Source organism: Oncorhynchus tshawytscha, linkage group LG02 (genome assembly GCF_018296145.1).
Source record: "Oncorhynchus tshawytscha isolate Ot180627B linkage group LG02, Otsh_v2.0, whole genome shotgun sequence".
In the NCBI taxonomy this organism is placed as follows: Eukaryota; Metazoa; Chordata; class Actinopteri; order Salmoniformes; family Salmonidae; genus Oncorhynchus; species Oncorhynchus tshawytscha.
In genome coordinates, this window is record NC_056430.1 from 59,338,476 (window position 1) to 59,360,072 (window position 21,597).

Genomic DNA, 21,597 nt, shown 5'->3' on the forward strand with positions numbered 1-21,597 from the left:
CACAAAGCCATAGTGCTTATTTCACTGTCACACCCTGACCATAGTTTGCTTTGTATGTTTCTATGTTTTGTTTGGTCAGGGTGTGATCTGAGTGGGCATTCTATGTTGTGTGTCTAGTTTGTCTGTTTCTGTGTTTGGCCTGATATGGTTAACAATCAGAGGCAGGTGTTAGTCATTGTCTCTGATTGGGAACCATATTTAGGTAGCCTGTTTGGTGTTGGGTTTTGTGGGTGATTGTCTCCTGTGTCAGTGTTTGTGTCACACGGGACTGTTTCGGGTTTACACGTTTGTTTTTTTGTAGTTTATTCATGTATAGTTTTCTTATTAAAAACAAACATGAATTTCAACCACGCTGCATTTTGGTCCTCCTCTCCTTCGACGGAAGAATCCCGTTACACACCTCTAATTTATTGACTTGTCTAGTGTAATAGTATTGTCGCTGATAAATGTTTCATGGGGAATTCCTAATAATATATAACATGTGCATTAGTGACATTTTATATCAAGACATTCTTCTAGTAAGGAAAGGTTTCTTTAGCGTCTGTAGTATTGGAGATGCAGTCATGACTGCAACTGTACTGTGTAGACATAACAGGAGTTATAGTCTCATTTAGGTATTTACCTCAGTAACTATGTATTTATCATCCAAATGCCCTTCGCATTTAAACAACCACTCACGTTTCTGTGTTACAGGAATATTATGACATATTTGTCTAGTGTATTTTTTTTTGGGGGGGGCGCACCGAATAGAAATTTTGGACACCAGCCAGCAGCGCTTTTAGGCATAGCTTTGAAGTTCTGTATAACCAAACAAGCAAGTTTTTTGCTTCATCTGAAATTACATTTTTGGATACACAGCCTTAGGAGTCTTGATCCAATGAAAGTCAACAGAGAGCTTCAATTTAAAATAAAGCTGCAACAACAGGATTGAAGGAGCTAGAGGACAAACACTAAATTAATAGTTAAAAAAACAGAATCCCTTCGTTTTCACGTTTGAATTTTTTTGGGCCACCATCCTGCTGGTGTTGGTTTAGAGGCCTTAGTTGTAGTAGTGGATTCTTCACATGTCTTGGATGTGGCAGTAGATGGCTAAAGCATTGGAAGTCATGGATGTTAGATTTAGAACAACGGGACGTGGTAGTCAATGGCGTAGGAGACCTTGGATGTGACACGTCAATGCCTCCAAAAACCTTGGATTTAATCGTACACAGTTCAGAGGTCTTGGATGAAAGCGATAAATTCTTCTTTTTTTATTTTTTGCCTTCAAAGACTAAAAATCTTTCAATTTCATTTTAGAAGCTTTCAAATACTTTTGAATAGCTTTATAAAGACCTTATAGAAGCTTTCTAAGATCTTTCTGAAGCTTTTGAAGACTCTAGAAGCTAAAGCTTTCAAAGATCTTTTAAATATTGCTTTTTGAATCTTGCTTTCAGATCCTTTATAGAGAAGTTAGAAGCCCTTGATGTGGCAATAAGCTTCCAGGGAGGAGAATACGATGTACATGAGCCACAGGCTGAAGAAGAGACAGGTGGTTGCGATTTTGGGGCCCCGGGGCCCACCCAGCTCGCCCCCAATCTCAGGCCGGCGCCGGTACATCAGCACGGCCACGGCGACAAAGGCGAAGATGGTGAATAGGGTGACGGAGAAGGCCAGGGTGCCCGGATCCACCCGGAAGTCGTTTCCCTTGGAATTGTGGTAGATGGCGGCGATGGACCAGGCCACGCCGATCCCCAAGAAGACGTTGACGGCATTGCTGCCCGTTACGTTGCCGATTGAGGCGTCGGCGTACTGGTCCTGGATTGCAGCTACCTTGCTGGCAAACGTGTCTGGGGGAGTGAGAGAGAGATAAAGAGAAAGGGAAAGGAAGAAAAATAAGAATTGTGAATGGTGGTAGGGTGACATGGATCCAAAATTAGATGTCCATGCATGACAAGAGATATGACATAGTGTACTACTCAAGAACACTTCATACAAAGCACTGCTTTTAGGAGTGACAATGCCTAATTGTGATAAAACCATGTCATGAGAGTGTAGAGTTAGATGGTGTATGTTACTAACCTGGCGTCCCAATGCCGCAAAAACTAGATTGGTGACAGAGTCCTAATAAGACCCACCGTGTGTGTATACATGTCTGTGTGTATTGTGGCATGTATGGAACACACCTGGCACAGACGTCCCGAGCGCCACAAACACCACGGCGGTCACGGAGTCCTTGAGGCCCACGGTACAGCCAAAGTGGGAGGCCAGGTCTCCAATGAAGGCGGTGAGCAGGCCAATCATACTGATGGAGACCACGAAGCAGGCCCAGCCGTTCCAGTAGTCGGTGGGCGGCACAAAGGCAAACAGCAGCTTCCAGAAGACGGTGAGAAAGTGCATGACGTAATCAAAGCAGGAGGGCAGCTTCTCCTCGCCGCACTCGTCCTCATCATCATCGCCTGAGACATTTCGAGGGGAGGACAGATGTGTTGTAACCCCCAGCTTCGTAGTTGAATTTCAACATTTAACATGTTTAAATCCTCTGCTACAATGTTAAGTTTCTCTGCAATGTAATAAACAAGTCTTAAACTGTGAGTGGACCAGGAGAAACTAGCTAGCACTAGTCCATTCTAAATTAAAACACAGACGTTCAGGCAGTCCTAGTAGCGTTAGCCCCACTCTCTCCACTCCCTACAGACTGTGTGGAGAGTGAATTTCCACATTACACAAATAATGAAGCCTCTTATCACATCAAGTCGGGACAGTGAGCCACATCTCTACTCATTGAAGCCATGGGAGAGTTCATTAGGGTGACTGACAGCGTGGCTTAAAATAGCTGATGGGCAAAATCCATCTGAATGCGTTTCTCTGCATGGGAGCAGGAAATGGTCACGTTTTTGTGTGTATATGTGTGTGTGAGTGGGTGTCTGTGTTTGCTAATACAATACATGTCGTGTCCATGAGTATGTCTCAAGACATAGGCCTGCATTTCAATACCTGTTTCAATGCTTGATTCTATGCATGCGTGGGGGCGTGTGTGTTTTATAGTATGTGAAATTTCAAAATGTTTGTATGTTTTAAATGGCAGGATGCCATACTAATTTCAGCTTGTCAGCTAGTAGAATTCACTGTACACTTTTGAGGAAGATAATCTTCAGCTGATAATCAGCTGAGGGGACGTGCTGTACCAAAAAGAACGAATGGCGGGAATAAACGTGATTGCTCATTAGATGATGCATTCTCAGGAGCCTAGTATGCTGATATTTGTTGCTTACTGAATTTGTTTTATTTTCTAAACAGTATGTGGTACTAGCACACAATATGCAGTTTAAGTAAGTAGTAGGAAAGCCTGATTCTGGACATGGCCACAAACACACGGCCACACACACACACACACACGGCCACCACACACACACACACACACAGTTCAGAACCCCACGAGCAGACTAATTCATTACATGGACTTTTTAATGATCGCATTACTAGCCCTGGAGGAATCTCCTCTGGAGTGCACTCCCATGTCTAACAAGCTTTGTCTTCTTCACTCAGGCTCTCGGTGGAACTTTGTGTGTGTGTGAGATGTGTGTATATGTGATTGTGTGTGGGTGTGTGTGTGTGTTGCTTGATGAGTTCGTTGTGCTTCGGCGCTGCTCCGCTGATAAATCAACAGTGCATTGGAATGTGCTTCGGAGGGCGTCTGGAATGTGCTTCGGATGTCATTGTGGCTAGGGTGATTGTGTAGCCAATTAAGACAAATGTGATATGAAAGGAAAATAACATCTTTTGGACAAGATTTTATTTTGCTCTGAATACATAATCCCGTATTGTTGTCCAAGAATCAGAATATAGGTTGCGTCCAAGAATCAGAATATAGGTTGCGTCCCAAATGGCAACCTACTCCCTATAGTACACTACTTTTCAACAGAGCCCTATAGGCCTTGGTCAAAAACGTAGTGCACTATAAAGGGAATATGATGCCATTTGGGACGCATGATGGTGTTATGTTTAAGAGGCTACCCTGCACTTCCTAGACCTAGGGAGTTTTCCCCTGCCACTCTAGTTGTGGCTTGCTCTTTTAGGGTTTAGGCCTGGTTTGTTGGTTAGGCAATTTGTTACAAACACTTTTCTAAAAAAAAGCTCTATAGGCTGCCAATGAAATGATTGGTTGATTTATCTGCTTACCAGAGCTGACTGTGATAGCTTCCATAAACTGCTGCCTCCAGCTATTGGTTCCAATCAATAGAGCCAAGTTGGTCTTCTTAATCAGCTTATCCACTGTGTTCTGTGGGGCACCAGAAGAGAATATTTTAGTCTATTAATCCTCAATCCTGCTTATTTAGCATTCCACAAACACAGATACATGCCCAGTGAATACACCTTGGCGGTGAACATGATGTACAAGTCTATAAAATACAATAAAGACAAACCAGTTTGATTTATCAGGGCAGACTGTGAACCAAACCATTTCACATCCACTATATCAACCTCAAAACATACCCTGACTCCTACCCCTAAAACTACCCCAAACTACAAAGACATTTTTAATGCTTAAATTCCAAAATGTTCATCCTGATCACTGTCTCTTTCATGTGGAATATGGAACTTACAGTATCAGTACACCTTTTGGATTGACAGATGGGAGTTACCACTTAAGACATCAGAGGTATGACTTACTGTAAGTAATGGGAAATACAATCTCAAGTGCAGCTGATTGTCTTACTCCCTTTCCAGGTGGTGGAGTGGGTGGGTTTTATAGTCCACTAGTTGTTTTACGGTCCTATCAAAGCTGTGATTTACTATTATTAAAGGTACAATTTGCAGGTTTTTGCGCGACACGGCAGATTTCAGATATAAATGAGAGTTAATGATCCGTCATTCTCATTGAAAGCAAGTCTGGTAAGCGGTAGATCAGTTCTTTGTGCGGTATGCTATGCTTCCCCTCTATAAGTTCCGTTTTTGCTTATTTTGTGTTTTAGTTTTGTACGTCAGCTTCAAGAGCTGAAAATACAATCTTTTGGGTTAATCCAAATATATTTCACAGCGTTTTAGATATTGCAATGATTCTCTACACTATACATTGCTTTTTGTGTCACTAAAACTAAAATCAGGGGAACATTTTAATAACCAGGAAACTTCTAAGAAACCAAAAGGTAGTCATTAATCTAGTAAAATAGAGCGCCTCAGAAAAAGACCAAAGCGGAAGTGTGGTCTCGTACCTTGAACTCATACGACTCCTCGATGACAACTTCCAGTTTGACGTGCTCCCCGAGGGTAGGCCGGCCCATCTCAGCGATGCGGCGTTCCTCCTCCTCCTTCTTGGAGAGAGCTTCCTCGTCCCCTTCCTCTGAGGGAGAGAGGGGGAGAAAGATAGAGAGAGATGGAGAAAGAAAGAGGAAGGGACGAGAGAACACATTTGGGTGGTTAGCGGCCATGACAAGGACGATACCCATAAGAGGCCATTCATGTCTTTCCGTGAGTGGTCAAGGTAGCTGTTGACTGTTCAACACTTGCTCTTGAAAACCTTCACACTTTTCAAAATATTGTGCTAAATACTATGCTGCCTTGGATATTTAATTTTCCCATAATCCTTTCTAGTACAGTTCCAGCTACTGTGGTAGATGCATAACCTGGCCAGAGCATAACAGTTCAGCTTGGCTATGTTTAGCGAGGCTCATAAGTGTGAAAATGTCACTTGAGTCCAGGTTTCTGTTGCAAGTGTAACTTCTTGTGCTCTGTTTATGCTAACTGAGAAATGATAAAGTGAGGACTAGGAAAAATGTGCATTCACAGGCTACATAAACGATCTGTGGTAGGAGAAGCCACAAAGGTGTGTGAAAGAGGTAAATGTGCAATAGCTGCATGATACTATTAGCTTTGCTGTGACAATCTAGCCATTTGACTGGCCCAAAGCTAGTCACCGAAGCAGAAACAGAGACATACTGAGCTGATAGAGAAAGGGAGTTCTTTCAGAGTGACACTGGAAATAAAATAGCAGACTGTTATTTCGCAGAGATTTCCAGCCGGAGGCAGTATTGAGACGACCGTGACAGAGAACTCATGAGTCACACAGTGGCGTACGTACAGCCTTTGACACAACACCGGCACATGGATGGTGAGAGGGAGGATAGAGGAGAGCGAGGCGATAGAGAAGTGAGGGGAGGATGGAGAGTACAAAGGGAGGATGTATACCTGCAATGCTGATAATGGTGGCGGGGACAGGGTTATCCCTACCCTGCACTTTCCGGTAGACGTCCCTGCCTGAGGGACAAGTTCACAGTTCAAAGTTCATTGCACAAAGAGCCCCCATTAGATTAAAAAAACAGTTTCAAAGGTTTCCCGGATAAGTCAAAAACACTATCCAATATATTTCACAATATTATGGTGGAGGAACGCACGTTTCAAATGAACAGCTGTTGAGATTCTTTGATCCAACTGTAAACTTTACTTGGTTGAGTACATGAGTTTGAGTACATTTGCTTTGAGACTTTTGTTAAAGTTGCAGCTCTAGAGGAAATATGTTTTTAAAGTTATCCGAGGAAAACCAGTGACTGTGTTTGATTGAAAATATTGTTTTTCATATAGCATTGGATCCAAACACTCCTCCTGAAGAGCTACTGAATGTGAAGAGTTTTGTTCCTGCCCATCATTAACACACCTGATTCAGCTAATCTCAGCCCAGACCGAAGAGCTGATTGAAGTGTGTAGGCTAAGTGCTATCAACTGTGTAATTGCTGGGCTGGAACAAAAGCCTGCAAACTCAATGCATTTTCAGGACCGGAGTGACCACTGATATACATTTGAAGCTGGAAGTTTACATACACCTCAGCCAAATACATTTAAACTCATTTTTTCAAAATTCCTGACATTTAATCCTCGTAAAAATTCCTTGTCTTAGGTAAGTTAGGATCACCACTTTATTGAATGTGAAATGTCAGAATAATAGTAGTGCGAATGATTTATTTCAGATTTGATTTCTTTCATCACATTCCCAGTGTTTCAGAAGTTTACATACACTCAATTAGTATTTGGTAGCATTGCCTTTAAATTGTTTAACTTGGGTCAAATGTTTTGGGTAGCCTTCCACAAGCTCCCCACAATAAGTTGGGTGAATTTTGGCCCATTCCTCCTGACAGAGCTGGTATAACTGAGTCAGGATGGTAGGCTTCCTTGCTCGCACACATTTTTTCAGTTCTGCCCACACATTTTCTATAGGATTGAGGTCAGGGCTTTGTGATTGCCACTCCAATAACTTGACTTTGTGGCAAAATGGCTTAATGAAAACACTTTGTAGGTATATTTGGGATCATTGTCCATTTGGAAGACCCATTTGCGACCAAGCTTTAACTTCCTGACTGATGTCTTGAGTTGTTGCTTCAATATAACCACATAATTTTCCTACCTCATGATGCCATCTATTTTGTGAAGTGCACCAGTCCCTCCTGCAGCAAAGCACCCCCACATCATGATCCCCCGTGCTTCACAGTTGGGATGATGCTCTTAGGCTTGCAAGCTTACCCCTTTTCCCTCCAAACATAACAATGGTCATTATGGCCAAACAGTTTTATTTTTGTTTCATCAGACCAGAAGACATTTCTCCAAAAAGTACGATCTTTGTCCCCATGTGCAGTTGCAAACTAGCTTTTTTATGGCAGTTTTGGAGAAGTGGCTTCTTCCTTGCTGAGCAGCCTTTCAGGTTATGTCGATATAGGACTCGTTTCACTGTGGATATAGATAATTTTGTACCCGTTTCCTCCAGCATCTTCACAAGGTCCTTTGATGTTGTTCTGGGATTGATTTGCACTTTTCGCACCAAAGTACGTTAATCTCTAGAAGACAGAATGCGTCTCCTTCCTGAGCGGTAGACGGCTGTGTCGTCCCATGGTGTTTATACTTGCGTACAATTATTTGTACAGATGAACGTTGTACCTTCAAGCATTTGGAAATTGCTTCCAAGGATGAACCAGACTTGTGGAGGTCTGCTGATTTCTTTTGATTTTCCCATGATGTCAAGCAAAGAGGAACTGAGTTTGAAGGTAGGCCTTGAAATACATCCACAGGTACACCTCCAATTGACTCAAATGATGTCAATTAGCCTATCAGAAGCTTCTAAAGCCATGACATCATTTTTTGGAATTTTCCAAGCTGTTTAAAGACACAGTCAACTTAGTGTATGTAAACCTCTGACCCACTGGAAATGTGATACAGTGAATTATAAGTGAAATAATCTGTCTGTAAACAACTGTTGGAACAATTACTGGTGTCATGCACAAAGTAGGTGTCCTAACCGACTTGCCAAAACTATAGTTTGTTAACAAGACATTTGAAAAACCAGTTTTGATGACTCCAACCTAAGTGTATGTAAACTTCTGCCTTCAACTGTACTACAGCACATACAGTAATCGCCAGGCATGTTAGATGATATTACAACTGGTCACACCTTACACAACAAAAAACACATTCATAAACCATTCATGAATAATTTGTAATACCTAAATTACCATGATTAAAGTGTGTCAAGTGTGTAAGCTTTATGAATTTCTATTTCCTGTAAAATGGGGGGAATTCAACTCAAGTTTCTGGAGACATGAAATTATTTGAACCAGAATTTAGCTAGTTCATTACATTGTTGTATTTACCTTATCTGCAATTAGCCTACTGTATACAGTTGAGTAAGTACAAAGTGTTTGTGGAAATTGCCTTCCCAAAAGACTTGATTGAACCCTGATGAATAGTGTGACCCTACCATTAACGGTTCACGACCCAACCGTTAAAGGACCACAGAATGCGCTCAGTATGTCCATTTTTTATCAGAATGAATTAGATTGAGCAGTAAAAGCCCCACTTCTATTCCACAGGCTGGGATCTGCATTATGCAGCTGTTGCAAGAGTGAATTTTTCACTGACTGGTTTCAAAAACAATGATTGATAGGCAGCTTGAACTTCTTGAATTCAACCATTATTGGGTTCCATTACACATTTAGATTTGTGAACAGCCATCCACAACAACCACAATTCGTAAGGCGCAAATAGCTAAATGAGAGAGCAGCAGTGTTATTCATATCAATGCGCTATGTAGATATCAACAATACATGATATCCGTATCGCCGTACACTACACTGCTGTCATCCTTACCTCCAAGCGTTTATTCAAATTGGATAGTCTTTGGATGCCGACTGCAGTCGCACCATCGGAAGACATAGCTTGGACTAGCCTACAAAAGCCTTTTCCTGCTCTTTTCCCATGATCCATCAAACACATTTGGCGTGTCATCATAGTGGTCAGACGCGCTCAGGTGGAACAAATTTAAATGTGCGCCTTTTTCAATGCTGAGTTGAATGTCATTGACAAAACAGAGAAGGGTCAAAGATATTTTTTCGCAAACATCCTTTCTGAATTGAAAAGTAATCCTCAAAGTAATCATCTAGTTTTTCAAAAGTATCTGTAATCTGATTACACAATGTTTTCTGGTAATGTAACGGATTACAGTTACCAGTTTTTTTGTAATCCCTTACATGTAACAGATTACATGTAATCCGTTGCTCCCCAACCCTGTCAATGGCATGGTATTAAACACATCAAAGACGTGGTTTCCATACGGTTAATACCTCTCCATTGACTCCATTCCAGCCTTTATTATGAGCCGTCCTCCCCTCACCCCACTGGTACACGTCTACATGAACACACAGTGAGGTCGCACACACGCATTCATCATCTTTCACACTCTTTCGCACACAGTGAAGTGTGACTCATTCAGTGATAGGATAGGCCTACACATTGAATGCCTGGAAGTGCCACAAACCAAGGCGCAAACCAAACAAACTACATTTCTAGTACTCACCAAAGAAAATACTATAGTAGTACTACAGTAGTACACAAAACATATCCATTCAAGTGTACTCAGTGCTGTCTTTGGAGTATATTTGATTTGAAAATATGCCATGCTCAAATCAACTAAAGTCTATCAAAGCATTCTCAATATAATCAATATATTACATTGGTTTGTTATAAATGTCTCTGTGTAAATAGACATAGTTACAAAGATAGTCTAAACAATGAAAGAGTAGCCTGTAAGACTTGTGCCATTAGTAGAGGGTAGGAGAACGCATGATTCTCACAAAGGTGACACATATGTTACTTGAATTTGACTTGCTTTAAACTGCAACGATTTAAAGCAACCAATTGCAACACTGAATCGTCTCTTACCATAAAGCCTTTTGTCTATTAAAATTAATACAAAATGACCCATTAATTAATCAATCAATCAATATATACATTGAATCCAAATCATATACCTTTTTTGCAATAGTAATATACCATACCTGTCTTCACGAATCCACCTAAAAGCATTAAAAAAATAAAGAAAAAAAATCAAGACATGCCTTTTGGTTGTGAGTGGGTATTAGTTTATATGAAGTATCTTAATAGTATTATTGATTAATGACACATTTTGATCAGCAAATGATAATTAAACTCTAGTAATAAAAATACTGTGTAGGCCTACTTCCAACTCACTCTAAATCACTCTTTAATAAGAACAGTTACACATGTTTACTTGCAACTGAGAACATCATTTAGGAAATGTATTTACCCTTCCGTAGAAGGTTACCATGTACAGGGACTGCCAGTGTTTGCACGCTTGACACTTCACGACAACAGTAACAGACAATGATTGACATTTGAAGTAATAAGTGACTTCAGAAGCGAGGGAAACAAAGAGTGTGACAGCACACCAGAGCAGACTTGCGAGAAAAAGTAGACTTCTTACCAATTTCTTGAAGCAACACAGCTGATAGGATGGAAACAGATGAGACAAGAGACAGTTGAGCAGAGAGAAACGAGAGATGAGAAACATGAGAAATGGAAAAAAGTAACAAGGAAAACAGAGGAATGAATATACACAAGCCGGTGGCAAAAAAGTTATAGCCATCAGGCAAGTTAGTTATAATATATAGATTTCATGGTTAGATTGTTGTTCACTACAGACTAGACATGTCTAGCAAGTTTTTGAATTTCAAAGCAGGCTTGTAGGACTCAAAATGTTATACACTAAATGCTAATAAAAGACTTGGGCCAATCAAATCTCAGAAGCACAATTTCAATTCCCAATATCTAAGAGTATTTAAAGATGTAACACATTCGGAAATAAAAATAAGGGTTTAATAGTGGTATTTGTTACACGCTAAATGTTTCCACTGGATGAAAGTTTAAACAATGACAAATGATGCCTAAACGCACACTGAATAAGTCAAAACAGATTATTGTCAAAATGATGCGCTAACATTAACCTGCAGTGTACTCTTCTGGGCCAAGTTTCGTGAGAAGTCTCATAAGAGCGTTTAAACGATGCACCGTCCCTAATGTTCGAAAATGTAATGTTACGAGGGTTTTGGGAAACAGGGCCTTAGGCTCTGGCATAGCTTAATTTGGAGGTCAACATAAAACAAATATTAAATGAAATGGCACCACAATAAACATGTACAGCAATCACTTCTCTATGATGGCAAAATGTGCCTAATGACTGAACCACTGCAACACACCATTTTCTCATTAGCACAATGAAAATATGTTAAAAAGTAATTTCCATACATTGAGAGTGGTGATTCTGTACATGTATTGGTACCATATATAGACGTTAATATTGTATTATGGCGTTTCTTTCAAAAGCCTACAGTAAGGAGTTAATCAAAGTCCAAAATGCAGACTGCAAAACTCATAACGTTCTTGAGTATTGTGAGTGTGTGTTCCAAGCAACACCACAAACAGAAACAGTGGAACACAGTTAGTACCCACGGGGTATGGTTAGGAAAGGGTAAACTCGGACCATTTGCTTGGCTGAAGACCACAAGACCCTCAAGGGCTAGAACATGTGGAGGTACACATTTCTACAGAACCTTCTTGAGCATACAACCACTACCACTCAACGTTCCACCTTTGTTTATAAACCAAAAAGCTATTATCGCTCTGCACGCCTCATAGGATGGGACTCCTTAACAAGACAGAAAGAAACTTCTCTGACTCTGCTCAAATCCTGTTCAGCCCACCCCGACTGAACAGTGGTGTTGACCAGGGGCAGTAGAAATACAAGAAACCAGAGGAGAGGGTAGGTAGCCTTGCGACAGCAGAGAAAATACGAGAGGGAGCAGAAGAGGGTGAAAAAAAAGAACAGGAACGTAAGAAGGAAGGAGTGGGAGGAATGAGAGAAGGAGGAGGTCAGAAGCTTGAGCCCATCTTCTACTCTTTTCAGTTACTCTCACACCTGTCAATCGCCATTTCCAATGGGGCTCCTGCAGCTCTATGTAGAATCTGGCCTGTCTTTCATATTCGTCGTGGTCAAGTATTCTAACCGCTATGGTCTTCCTGCAAGGGGACACAAGACAAGGTACAAAACAAAAAAGGGCAAGGTGAAGGACGAGGGCGGGAGGTGGGAGAAGTGGGAAGGATAGATTGTGCAAGTTTCACAAACACACACACACACACACACCAAAAAAGGATTTGGACTGGATTCGATATCCACCTATCCACTGGGCCATCCATGGATGTACAGATGGAACAGTTTGTCGGGGTTCGGGGGCAGGGGGGAAGTCGTGCTCTGTTGCACACCCGTACCACCTCGTGGTGCATACATGGAGGGACAGTTGGAACTCTTTTTGGAAGCCTCTATGATCTCAGTTTGAGTTTAAAGATGAAAACTTTTCACCTCAACTGTCTTCATTGATCTTCACCTCTGATCATAATATCAATATTGCTATGTCTGTGCATTTGATATTGTTATGTCCTGGTATTTACCTCTCATAACATTGATATTGTTTTGTCTAGGTGCTGAGGTAAATAAAAGGTCACAGTGACTACTCAGAACAAGTGCTCTGTAGTCTAGGTCTGACTAAAATTGTTTTAGGATTAATGCTGTTCCTGGAGGACCACTATGTATGCCGGTTTCGGCTCCAATCAATCTTGGGACTTATAATCAAGAAATATACACCTGACCATTACACAAATATGGTTGAAAGGTAACAATGAAAAAAGATAAGTGGGTAGGAAAACCTGCCTATAACTGTTCTCCTCTATTCTCCATTTTCCCAGGATTGGGAAAATGCTCCATGGAGGATGGAAATGTGGCCTTTATCTATGTATACCCAATTCAGTAGGTCTGGGCAAGCAAGCACAAAATAATAGTGGATGGATCCAGTAGGGGACACCATACATGGTGAATGGAATGGGGGCAGGGTTAAGGCGGGGTTAAGGGGTACAGGGTTGGAACCAAAGCCTGGGAAGGGAACGCCCCACCTTTCCTCTCACTCATCTCCAGCAGCTGAGGCTCTCCCATCTCAAGGAAGAAGTTCTTGTTTTTCTCATATTCCTCGTCATCGATTATATTGATCTGTATAGTTTTGCTGAAACAAAGAGAGAGAGAGAGAGAAAGAGAGAGAAAGAAGACAAGGTTGCAGATAGAACAGCGTATGGAGAGTGCGAACATGAGGGAAGAAGAACGACGGGCCATGCATCGCCAAACGACACAAAGGCAACAGCACAAAAAAAATGGGAGGATGGGTTGTAGGGTGACATTAAGCGATTCTGGTGGGGGGAAACAATAAATCACAAACAATGAAATTAATGTATTTTATACAAAAATGTAATGGAAAAATGAAAACACCCCCATATATCGCTTCATCAAAACACTACATTTAAGTTCTGAATGAAAGTATTTTAAGACAAATGAGGGACACAACAATTCACAACAAGACTGAAATATTTTCAAGAGTGTGACTTTGCAGTGCTGTATTGTACTGTTAGGGCCTGTGGCCTATAAGAACACTATGTACAGACAGGCATGGTGGACATTTTTTCCCTCCTCCTTCTCAACAATAGGTCAAGTTATAAGTTATTATAAGTTATAATAAGGCCTAGAGAGTCTATCAGTCTATTTTATAGTCTTATACTGTGGCTCAGGCCCATGTTTGAGAATGACCAGGATACTCTCAACAGCGATGCTACCCAAATATGGAGACTAAAACAACTCTCCAAGACAAAAACAGAGCACCCATGGGCTGAAGACACACTCTTGCATATTGTTTATAAACTAAACCAGGGGGAAATTATTGCCTGATCCCAGATATGTTTGTGCTGTATATCCAACTCATGACAATGACCATAGGACTTGGCAAGACAGCACAAACAGATCTGGGACCAGACCAAGGTGAGAGGGAGATGACAGGCTTCTCGCTCTAAGAGCTAGCCAAACATGTCTGAACATATCTCCAAACACCACACTACTAATAAACTTGGACAAAATATACAAGTAATGACAAAAACTATGTAGGTAGCTTTGAATGAAAAGCCTTACTACCTGCCTTGACCCTAAACAGGAGATGACATTGCCAATTTATAAGTTATTCATTGTCTGATTGCTACTGTTGAATAATGCAGAAACTAGCTGCTGTAGCAGATTGCCATTTGCTGTTGGATGTTAAATAATAGCAAATAATCACAACAGATTATGACAAGTTTCAGACTGTGGCTATTTGTTCATAATGTAGGTCTACTAGAGTGGCCTACCATCAAAAACAATGGAGAAAATGCATCCACGATTTGTTGACAATTTATCGTCCTAATAAAATAAACCGCCAATCCATGTGACACACAAAATGTAACCTGGTGGATGGTTGATGAACGATACTTCAAGACTGCCGTGTTTGCCACATTTCACCCCTTACAAGATGGACCATTTAAATCGGGCAGATAACTGCATCTAATAACAGATCATGTCCATGGTCTGACATGTATTTCCTTTATTAAAGGTAGGCTAAACACTGATTACGAGTCCTAATGGCATTATGTTAACATTGGTGCGATATTAATTGCTTACACATATTCAGAGAGTGTGGGATAAACAGGGTCATTAATGGGAATGGAATTACACTGTCCCTTGATAAAACAGTGCTGCTTTGTAGCAACTGGAAATGTCAAAAACTTTTGGAAGGGAAAATTGCCATAGAAAATAAACACATGCTGTATAGTCAACCTGGTCTCAGACCATTTCATATTATTCTGTATGTAAATCCAAGACACTCCTATTTAGTATGATATGTTACATTCCGTATGTTAAGTATTAATTTGTGGATGTCCATCACAAATTTCGTTTGATAAGTTAATAATTACAATTCGTATTATATGTTACAAATTTGCTAAATGTACAATATGTTACAAATTTCCAAAACATATGACATGTTAGAAATTCTAGCTAGGTGGGTAATGTTAGCTAGGCTATGGGTTAAGGTTCAGTATTAGCTAAGATGCTAAGTAGTTGTGAAGTAGCTACAGTTGTCCGTAATGAGATTTGGTCTCACAACCTTTGGGTTGCTAGATGTTCACATTATAAGCCAACCCATCATTTTACATTTTAGTCATTTAGGAGACACTCTTATCCAGAGCTACCTACAGTAGTGAGTGCATACATTTGAATACTTTTTTCATACTGGTCCCACCAATACTTTTTTCATACTGGTCAAACCAACAACCCTGGTGTTGCAAGCGCAATGCTCAACCAACTGAGCTACATGGAACTACCATCCACCCCGACCAACCACCACAGTAAGTCAACATCTGTCTTATATAACCATACCAAACATATCATTTCATACTAATTTGAGTAACTCGGATTTACATTTACTATGTTACGTCTACTCTATGAGACCAGGCTGGCAAACGTGGGTTCCACAGTGATTGTTGGTATATTCTCGTAGGCATATTGGAGGTATGCTGGTTTTGCTCTTACATTGCTCCTAACATTACATGGTTTTGGGTTAGAGGCTACGAGTTGACTGGAAGCTAATAATACACCGTGTGAATACAGTAAGGGTGAATTGTCAGTAATAATGTAATATTGAACCTTTATTTAACTAGGCAAGTCAGATAAGAACAAATTCTTATTTACAATGACAGCCTACCCCAGCCAAACCCTAACCCTGACGACACTGGGCCAATTGTGCACCACCCTATGGGACTCCCAATCACGGCCAGTTGTGATACAGCCTGGAATCAAACCAGGGTCTGTAGTGACGCCTCTAGTGCTGGAATGCTGTGCCTTAGACAGCGGCGCCACTCGGGAACCCAAATACTTTGCTTACTTTTTCAAAACCTCATTATGTGGAAGCTAGAGAGGGATTGCCAAATCACAAACTAGTTCAAACTTATTGGAACCTCCAAACTGATTAGAATTAGGGCAATTATGTGGGATAGTCAACCTGAGCATGCAACAGTTTAATTAACGTTTTGTTTGTCTATTCTGTAAGAAATTTACTTTATGATTTGGTGTGGAAATGTCACATCCATCACGCTGGAATTGCTCATTACTCAAAGTCAACTACTAAGTGACAGAGGACCTTTTTATAGCTTCATTAAGCTGATGTTCACGTGATTGACTAAGATTAACATGAATTATTGATCAACGGCCTCTTGGTGCCACAGAGGTGAATGAGTCTCTGGTGAAAGGAAATAGCAAGAGTCCTGCTGGGTGGGTCCTTAGGTGACATAACAGGGAGTCAGTCATTTCCTCTTGTGACACTTCCTATTCACCCTCTCAGGCAGCCCTGGGTGTCATGGATTAAACCAGGGGTGTCAAAGTAATTTTGCCCCAGGTGCCGCATTCGGTCTTCTACGAGGTCCGGTGGGCCGCACTGAAAATTGGTTATGCTTCCTTGCCATCACAATTCCATCGTTTTGGGAATTTTCGATGCTTTCTGACTGTCTAGCGATTATTAGAGATTTGGACAGTCAAGAAACTGTACTAATGTACACTACCGTTGAAAAGTTTGAGGTCACTTAGAAATGTCCTTGTTTTTGAAAGAAAACATTTTTTATCCATTCAAATAACATCAAATTGATCAGAAATACAGTGTCGACATTGTTAATGTTGTAAATGACTATTGTAGCTGGAAACGGCTGATTTTTAATGGAATATCTACATAGGCGTACAGAGGCCAATTATCAGCAACCATCACTCCAGTGTTCCAATGGCACGTTGTGATAGTTATTCCAAGTTCTTCATTTTAAAAGGCAAATTGATCATTAGAAAACCCTTTTGCAATTATGTTAGCACAGCTGAAAGCTGTGTTGTTCTGATTAAAGAAGAAATACAACTAAGTGACCCCAAACTTTTGAACGCTTGTGTAGGTCTATTGACTGTGCACAGTGATTATTAGTGAGGTGGACAGTCAATAAACTATATGAATACATTGTAGGTCCACTATCATTTCTACACAGTTTAGATTTGGTTTTAGTTATTTTAAATCCACCCGCGCTCAGCTCCCCCAAGACTGCCACACAGAGAAGCACGAGATTGAACTTTACTCAACTTTCTACCGTTTTCCCCCTTAGTTAACACTATCAACTGTGGGAATTGTGATCGAATCAACACAATATTAGCCACTTTCAATTCAACATACTGAAACAAAACGACCTGCGCAAGACTTAGAATGCAAAGGCAGAACGCATCTGAGTAGGATTCTATTGCAGTGACATGCATGACTCAGCCGTTCTCTACACAGACCTGTATGGCATAAACAATCAGAGCTGCTGTAGACCTATATGCAAATAGGTCTTTCCCTTTCACATATCGTCGTGAGTAGATGCGTTTGTTTTGAGATCAAAGCAAGAGCTGCATGTAGCCAGGTGTGCACATTTTGTTCATATCCTTTGCTAGTTAGTGAGTTATTAGCCCAGTTATATATCATTTGTAGTCAGCAATGGGGGTGTGATAGCTTCCTACAAGAGCACAAAACGTGTACATTTTTAGACATCTTTGAAAAGCGAGTCCGGTAAAGAGCTTTTTTTGTCTTAAAGGAGCAGTGTTGTATTTTGAAACAGGCTTGAATAAGCTAAGTAGCCACTAGGCAGAGGGGAGCATACTTTCTCTGATTCTCTGTAATAATGGAATGGGAATGATAATGCATTTTATTTTGTAAAGTGGTTTCTTGCATCAAACAGCACAACAACATTTGCAGTCACCTCCTTGTCTGAAGGACAAGTGGATAAACAGGTTCATGTCAAGCCTACATTGAACACCACACATTGACTGCTACTGTCAGCCTACAGTAGCAGCCAATGTGTGGTGTTCAATGTAGGTCTACATTCCTTGACTTTTGAAAAAGACATGTGAGGCTTGACATGAACCTGTTTCAAACAGTGCATCGGCTGATTTGACTCAGTTGGAGGGATGGTTCATAAGCTTACAGTAGCAGCCACATTGAATGTGTGGTGTTCAATATAGGCTTGGCATTAACCTGTTCATCCACTTGTCCTTTAGACAAGGAGCTAACAGCTATTTCCATGTTAAAATGTTATGGATGCATTTTCTCCATTGATTTTGATGGTAGGCCACTCCAGTAGGCCTACATTATGATCAAATAGCCACAGTCTGAAACAGTAACTTCAAACAGGTACAGCCTGCAAACTAATACTCATTTGGAAAATTCAGACGGCTTGGGATACAAAACCTATTCAGTGGCTCTAATCTGCAAAAATCAACAGAGAGACCCCCCTAGTGAGCCATTGTTACTCTCACAAGCAAGGGGAACCGGGGATAGGACTGTCTCCACATTTCAACTGGCTATTGAAGAGATAAAGTCCCCTTTGTCAAGGATGCACAACAAAGTAAAAGTTGGAGGCAAACAACCCTTGTTGAGCAGTCGGTTTGAAAAAGGAGGGGCTATTTCTAGTGTTGGCTCTGAGCAGGATTACATGTGACAGCTTCCTCACAGCTTTGTCAAAGGCAAGCTCTGGATGTAACTTTTGCAGAAGCCAAGTGTACAAGCAGTTTAACTGAGAGATACAGAGAAAGAGAGGGGGGAGACTGACAATGGGTGAGTCATGACAGAGCGACTGAATGGCGATGACAGTAAGAGAGGGATCGAGAGAGAGAGAGAGAGAGAGAGAGAGAAAAGCCCTTGAATTGAATTGATAGAGAGAGAGCGAGAGAGAAAGAGGGGGGCAGAGAGGACATAAAGGGGAAAAGAGAAGCGAACAACAGAGAGAGTGGGAGAGAGAAAAAAAGAGTGAGAGAAAGAGGACATGGGGACAAGGGGAGGAGAGAAAATGTTCCTCTGGCTTCTTAGCCCCGTGTCAATCCTATCCCTAAGAGCCAGCCCTCCAACTGAGTCAAATCAGCCGATGCGCTGTTTGACTCAGGGCCAACCACCAGCTGCGAGCCAGCATCTCCCCAGTCCTCAGCACTTCCATACTCCCACTCAAAGGCATCCATCCCACAAAACAGGCAGTGTCAACGGTCACACTGCCACTGAATGTCAACACCAGTGGCCTTGTCAACGTCAGTTACCTTCCTTGACAATTTTATTTCCAGTGAAAGACAGCCCCAGATAGTTATACTTTAATGTCCGATTTGCGAAAGACTCAAGTTCAGAGTAGGCTTTACTGTGACCAGAATTGAATAAAAATGAATGGTTTAAAAACCCTTACACTTGTGGAAATTGGCCTATTTGGTTAGGGCTATATTTAAATGTTTCTAACAGAACTATAAAAAAGCATATGCAGGACAATGTTAGCAACTGAAAGAGAACACTGGAGATTATGGGGAAATAATAAACCAGAGGTGAGGACACAAGACAGAATCCAAACATTACACTGTTGATTTTATGTGCATTTTACATTTGCTGTACTTTTCACAGTCTTTGTCAATAACAAAATCTGAAAATACTCTGGTTACATTTCAGTAACATACTAAGAATATTCACTGAAATGTTGGATTGGCGCAAACTAAGAAAAACTGCACATTTCTGCACATTTCCTAAGTAATTTCAATGTACTTTTATGACTCAAGGAAAGAGCCATCAACTATAAGGTGTTCTTTTGAGCTCTCCTAGCTTTGCCATTGAGGAACTGAAGCAAGCCCACTTATAGTGTTCTGTTTGGAAAACAGCACCGTCACACAATGACGTTCCATTATGAATTGCAATCTGGGTCAGGTGGGCATCTTTTGAAAGCTTATTTTATTGACAACATGGTGAGCTAAGTTATAAAATAAGATTGTACATTGTTAGGCTTTGAAAAGGCACTTCAGAGAAACAGATTGTAATTTTGGTGCATATAGAATTAGTGCATTTAAGTGCGTGTTCACGTCTAATTTTCTTCACAATACGACAAACCATAAGCTCATTGTGTTCAGGACAACCCAGGGTATAACACACATCGTCCTTGTAACTGTGATCAAACAGCGCTCATAAAGCTTGATACTGTAAATGTATGTCTTCAAATATGGAAATGTGAAGCACACATCAAAGTGATATTTATTATAACCCTCAATGTCTCATCTTTCAGAACACATCGACTCCTCTGGATTTACAGCATTTCCCTCACTCAGACAACAAATGTGCAAAAGTAGCCCTATTAGCGGGAGGAATGGGGACATCTTGTTGTCGCGTGTAGTGCTCAAGTTTATAATGGCTGTCAGTCAAAACCCACGCAGCGCTGTGAAGCAGAGAACCTGAGCTCTGAAGTCATGTATAGCACGTTACTCTACGGTGCTTATCAATGACAAGATCTGCCATTTTCAACCCGCATACGAGATGACAAGTGCTGTGATAGGGAAGAACGAAACAAGTTATTCTAATTGAGTAAATCAAAGGAGACACATTAAGTGCTAAAGAATAGCTTAGCAAAGCCATCGAGTTGACCAGACCCAAATGAGTACTATAAGAACATGAACAGTCATGCTAAACGAGACAAAACCAAATAGAAAAGGATGTCCAGTCAGCATAACATCTTTAAAACTACTGGGATGCACCTGGATCAGCGTGGTACAATCTTATTTTTCAAACATGCTTTCTTTGACATCACTGCTTTCTATGAATTTGTGGGTTTCAGTCCTAGAACTTTTAGGGACAAGGCCACTTGGCCTTAGGGGACAACCATGGCCTTCCTGACAGCCAGGATACATGGTAAGCTCAAGTTGAAGTAGTGTGTGAAAGACAACCCACGAACAGGTTGTGAATTAAAATCATTTAGCATCTCTTACGACAGTGCCATCTTGGAATTCCCCTCACATACACATCTCCCAACCTCATAGGCCAAGACACAAGGGATCCATTCCCTCCCTATGACTTGTTGAGTTGCCTGCATGCAAACACAAAGCATCTGGCACTTTCCTGAAGTTCCAGACAGACATTTGGCAATGTTCTGCGTATTCCTTTAAAGCTCAGTTGTCCTGAGTCTGCACAACTCTGCCAGGACCTAGGATCAAGAGAGACACTCAAGTGTTTTAGTATTATCTCTCTTGACACAATGATGAAAATAATCATGGCCTCTAAACCTTCAAGCTACATACTGGACCCTATTCCAACTAAACTACTGAAAGAGCTGCTTCCTGTGCTTGGCCCTGCTATGTTGAACATAATAAACAGCTCTCTATCCACCGGACGTGTACCAAACTCACTAAAAGTGGCAGTAATAAAGCCTCTCTTGAAAAAGCCAAACCTTGACCCAGAAAATATAAAACAACTATCGGCCTATATCGAATCTTCCATTCCTCTCAAAAATGTTAGAAAATGCTGTTGCGCAGCAACTCACTGCCTTCCTGAAGAAAAATAATGTCTGGGAAATGCTTCAGTCTGG

At 41.0% G+C, this 21,597-nt stretch overlaps 1 protein-coding gene across 4 annotated transcripts in view; it reads right to left on the minus strand.

Annotated features, from left to right (window-relative positions):
- Positions 1-691: 691 nt before the first annotated feature.
- slc8a1a (solute carrier family 8 member 1a) overlaps positions 692-21,597 on the minus strand; it is a 43,872-nt gene continuing 22,966 nt past the window's right edge. For 2 of the 4 annotated variants that reach the window (XM_024443459.1, XM_024443466.2), the window contains exons 3-11: positions 13,261-13,367; positions 10,742-10,762; positions 10,296-10,313; positions 10,180-10,194; positions 6,166-6,234; positions 5,193-5,320; positions 4,159-4,258; positions 2,163-2,435; positions 692-1,826 (exon numbers count right to left, since the gene is read on the minus strand). In XM_024443459.1, coding sequence (XP_024299227.1) covers positions 1,450-1,826; positions 2,163-2,435; positions 4,159-4,258; positions 5,193-5,320; positions 6,166-6,234; positions 10,180-10,194; positions 10,296-10,313; positions 10,742-10,762; positions 13,261-13,367 — 1,108 coding nt within the window. In that variant the 3' untranslated portion in view covers positions 692-1,449. Of the gene's footprint in view, positions 1,827-2,162; positions 2,436-4,158; positions 4,259-5,192; positions 5,321-6,165; positions 6,235-10,179; positions 10,195-10,295; positions 10,314-10,741; positions 10,763-12,232; positions 12,334-13,260; positions 13,368-21,597 lie in introns of all 4 variants that reach the window. The other 2 variants (XM_024443471.1, XM_024443479.1) reach the window with 2 other exon arrangements.